The sequence below is a fragment of the Nannobrachium achirus genome (assembly GCF_963921795.1).
Source record: "Nannobrachium achirus genome assembly, chromosome: 22".
Lineage (NCBI taxonomy): Eukaryota > Metazoa > Chordata > Actinopteri > Myctophiformes > Myctophidae > Nannobrachium > Nannobrachium achirus.
In genome coordinates this window covers 8,675,869-8,680,582 of record NC_137829.1, presented here as the reverse complement: position 1 = coordinate 8,680,582, position 4,714 = coordinate 8,675,869, and the positions used below count along the sequence as shown (strand labels likewise).

At 42.9% G+C, this 4,714-nt stretch overlaps 1 protein-coding gene across 1 annotated transcript; it reads right to left on the bottom strand.

The window, feature by feature from the left end:
• Positions 1-2,157: 2,157 nt before the first annotated feature.
• On the bottom strand, positions 2,158-3,747 carry LOC308308354 (mid1-interacting protein 1-B-like). The gene has a single exon (XM_080753778.1). The coding sequence runs from the start codon at positions 3,404-3,406 to the stop codon at positions 2,903-2,905; it is 504 nt and encodes a 167-aa protein (XP_080609904.1). The 5' UTR covers positions 3,407-3,747; the 3' UTR covers positions 2,158-2,902.
• Positions 3,748-4,714: the final 967 nt, after the last annotated feature.

Here is a 4,714-nt window from a genome sequence, read left to right as displayed (position 1 = left end):
ATATAGGTCTATCTCCTCTGAGAGTTTATCAACGTGAATACAAAATTATGCAGGGGTTTTCAACAGGTGGCCCAGGACCCCTAGGGATCTACAGCTGAGAGGCGTTGTGTGCTTGTAGATCCACTATTTCCTGCAAAGAGGTTTGGTGGGGAAAAGAGTAGATCAAGTATAGAGCCAATACTAGTCAAGTTTACTAAGTATTGAGGCATTCAGTGGTTAAATGTCTGAAATAAACAAAAAACATTAATTCACACAACGCTGATATTCTATGAAGCTATATGAAAAGGTTTGATCTGCAACACAATTTTATACAATATGTAGTGGGGGTCCCTGCTTCATCTTTCTCGGGTCCTTTGCCTGAAACACGTTGAAGAACCCTGCAGAATGCTCTGAATTGCAATCAGCTGAAATCCAAACAAAGGGTGTGACTTAGATTTGAGCATGCACTTCTATAATACACACAAAAGGCAGTGCACACAAGAAGGCTAACTTTATGTATAGAAACATCTATTATTTTCAAACAATGTGATGGAAATTCATGCGCAGTCAGTCAGTTAGTCAGTCAGTCAGTAGCCTAGTTGACGCGTAAACATCCTTGAACATCATGATCATATCTTGTTAGGTGTTTTTTTAAAAGCTACAACAGTAGACCTATCTACAATCAAAGGCATCAAGGTATGTCACCTTTGTCCTAGCAAATGTCAACATAGTGAGCAGGCCAGAGGCCACAGCCTGCACTTATACACAAAGTGTGGAAGCAAATAAGTTATTAAGTTATTAGTGTTAACTAAACTACATATAAACTAGGTGTGTGTGTGTGTGTGTGTGTGTGTGTGTGTGTGTGTGTGTGTGTGTGTGTGTGTGTGTGTGTGTGTGTGTGTGTGTGAGAGAGAGACACCGACAGACAGACAGGGTGCACAAACAGCCTGTGGGTGTGCAACATATCCCATTGTGATTCTGTAACTCCAACTGCACCCATTGCTATGGGTGGCCTTTGAGGCAGTATCACAGTCCCCCACAACAATGAGTAACGAGGCAACTATATGTCATATCACTCTCACTTCCATGGAGAGGGACTCTACAAAGAAATACATATGTGCAGATACAGTAAACTAAATATTATGTAATGTCATGGAATGGCTAATGCTTGCAGAATAGTTCGCGGACTTTTTTCCAGAGCTACTTGTGCATGAATGAAAATCCAACACTAAATTGAGAGTTTGCCAAAGATTCTATTCTAAAACCAAACTGAATTAAAAAAAGAATGGCTTCGCTCTGACACAGACAAAATCAAATTTTAGTTAAGAAGACACTAAACAATGTTCAAGTGGTGCAACAACAAAGTCAAGGTGTTGTCAAAGTTGTAAAGCTACAGGCAGGGGTGTCGCACAAAATTCTGGGCCCTGGGTACAAGGATTCACTGTGTTATTTTGTGCCACGCTGCGAGCTTGTATTTCTGCTATTTTTCTAAAGTACAAAATAATGAAGGCCCTTCCACCTTGGGCCCTAGTAACTCATGCCCACGCCCACACACACCCCCTCCCTTGTGACACCCCAGACTACAGGCCTTCTGTATGCTGTCAAGTAGCATTCCACAGCCTTTCCTAGAAACCCAAAAAATGCTTTCAGAGTTGTTTCACAGAGAGTTGCATTACCATTGCAATTATGAATATGCAGGCAGGGGAGTTGCACATAAACATGTTGCCTGCATTAACAGTAAATTTCAGTGAACAGTCGAAAAGAAAGTAGAACCACATTGAGGTAATTACCTGTTTTAAATGTTTCTTTTGGTAGGGGCCTGCCCTACACATTGATTTTTCCCCCCCTTTTTTAAGTTTCACTAAGCATTTCTAAATTTAAAATAAACACAGGATTGTTATAATGGCATATTACATTAACAATTGCTAATAATAAAGAATTATGTTTAAATGGCTATTAAACTAGTATACATAATCAACTTGTGCTAACATCCCCTTCCTGTGGTCATTAGAAAGAGAGTTGCAGAAACTTGCTGAAGTAACACATTGTTGAGAGGCAATATGTGTAATTATTTCATTTGGGCCTATGAAACAAGAAATGCATAACAAAGATGACATTTGTATAAAAGTTTATTTCATACATTTACAACATAATAGTACAAAATCAGGAACCATAAATACAAAAGCTTTTGCTCATACTGATAATGTAATTAGTAAATCTCCAGTAATACCTTGTAGAAACAAAACACTGGGCAGGGTGGGGGAGACACAACAACAATACATCTCATGGAAACCTTCATTATTCTCCTTGAAGAAGAATTATCAGTTGATTCCAGTTCATTGATCATGAAGCATATGGAGATCATAAGCTTTGAGAAAGCATCTGCCTCCCTCCATACAAGTATCATTTAAAGACATTTTGAAACATTGACATCATTAGCATCAACTGCAGGGCTAAATCTTGTGTCAATATTCCCCACTGGGGCGTTCAAAATGAGAGGTCTTGCAGTTAATGCAAGCTACTTTGAAATTAACATACAACTCTGAGGTAATAAGTTATACATCTTTAAATAAATGCATATAAATATGTTTATATGCCTATCACGCACGCTTAAATCATGGCATCTGACAAGACAAGATGTGTAAGTAAACAGAGAGTGCAAAACATTTGAGGAAATTGAACTTGGGCACAGTAGCTTTAAAAGTGTTAACCTTCTTTCTCCGGGTTCAACACATTAGCAGTCTATACCACAGAGCAGACCAACACCATGTAGTCCTGCAGACAGCAAGGCTGTCTTTTTTTCTACCATCCAATATCGTGAAATGAATGTCATTAGTAGAAACTGACTTGAGTTCACCGGGACTCCTTGGAGCCACTCCAAAATCATCAGCACATACAGTTCGAAGTTGTAACTTGCTGAGTTTTACTGGCCCCATCCTCCAACCATGCCAACCTCCTGCTTGTAGCGGTCGGTGAGACAGTTGGCCTGCAGTGTCAGCTTGGAGAGGACCCCCTGGAGACCCGTCAGGTGGTACTGGAACTGCTTCTGCAGGTCCTCGTCCTCCTCATCTGACTCCTCGGATGAGAACGACATCGAAGACGAATCGGACGAGTGGGACGACGTGGACGCTGATGAACTGGTGCGGGTGACCGTCATCCTCTCCTTGCGCCTCTCCTCGGCTGCGGCGCACCTGACGCCCCACTCGATGTCTCGTCGGATGGACTTGAGCAGCTGGTAGTAGCTGTACATGTCCCCGTCGTCCATGTCGGATTTCAGAGCGCCCATTTCGCTGTCCTCGTCCACGGGCAAGTCCCGCAGCATGCTGGGCAGCATGACCGTCTGGTCCATGTTGTTGACGGCGCCGATGAAGCGGTTCATGGCGTTAAACAGGGAGTTCTTCTGAAGTGGTGATTCTCCCATTTGCATCTTGAGGGCTGGTGACAGTTCTTTTCGCGGGAATTGATTCTTTTAGAGCGAAAGACGCGACTTGCTTGTCAAACTGCGCACGGGATGTATTCCTCTTCGCTGTGCGTGTGCCGCTCTAATTCTCGTCTAATCGGCTTAGAGAAGCGGTTCGTTTTTTTTTAGTGAAGCTGCAGCAGAGATTGGTTGCTCGGTGATTCGTTTCAAGCGAACTGAGTTAATAGTTCGGCACAGTTCTTTTTGTTGTTCCTTGTTTCTTGCTTGCAGTCCTTGCGTTTCTGACTGCCTGTGCTCCGAGTGGGGTTCTTTATAGAGCAGGTGGTTTCGACTCAAGGGCGGACCCAGAACCTGTTTGTCAAGGTTTTCTTCCTCTGCTGTAGAAACCGGACTCCAATGACCTGAAATAGCACACAGCAAATATGTTGGCACCAGTTACTACGAAGAGGAGTGGCTTCAACAAGAAAGGCTTTGTCCAACTCCTGAGATTGCAGATATATTCTACAATAAACAAACAACAAAATATTTCCCCGTACAAACAAACATGCCGGTAAAAGTAATGTTGACTTATTCAACCCTACGAATAGTAGGCTACGGCATGCGTAATTACGCACAATACAGTTTCTATATCAACATGCTTTTGTTTTTTTTCCTGCAGGCTATATGCAAAGTTATAGACTATAACTATACCATAAATTACCTTGTGGTTTAGTGCCGAGGATACTGGCATATTTTGCACTACATATGCATTAATAAAAGAATCACTGACGCAACATCATCGCACCCCACATTCTGTTCCGATGAGCAAGCTGGTAAGACAGGGCGAGGCCCCAGAGAGGAACGACAGGCCATGAATATTCATGAGCAAGCCATCAGCCCACTGCCTGAGCTCCAGTAGAGCCAATCACATGTCCATATCCACTGCCTCGGCGGCGGGACAATTCTCTTCATCTGACCAATGACGTGCTGGTACTGTGGGCTAGCGCAGAGGCAGGAAGGCAGCATAGTATTGTTGGCCGTGGAAGTTAGCTATATTAGAAGTTATTTAACATTATTTTGGTTAATCTTTCAAAACAGAAACAAACACAGGCAACTCTTTGACCAATAGGCACAGCACGCTGGGAAACCGCTTAGTTTTAGGGCTTTTGCGTCACATACCAAATCGTGACGCACCAAAAGCCCTAAAAACTAAGCTCCAATTACCAGCCCTAACTAATTAGGGTCCTGCTTAACCTTTCCTATAGACTCACCTGACCTCACCGCGACTCACCAGTTAAGAGTGGGGTGGCTCAGAGTAGATGACAGAGTACAGCA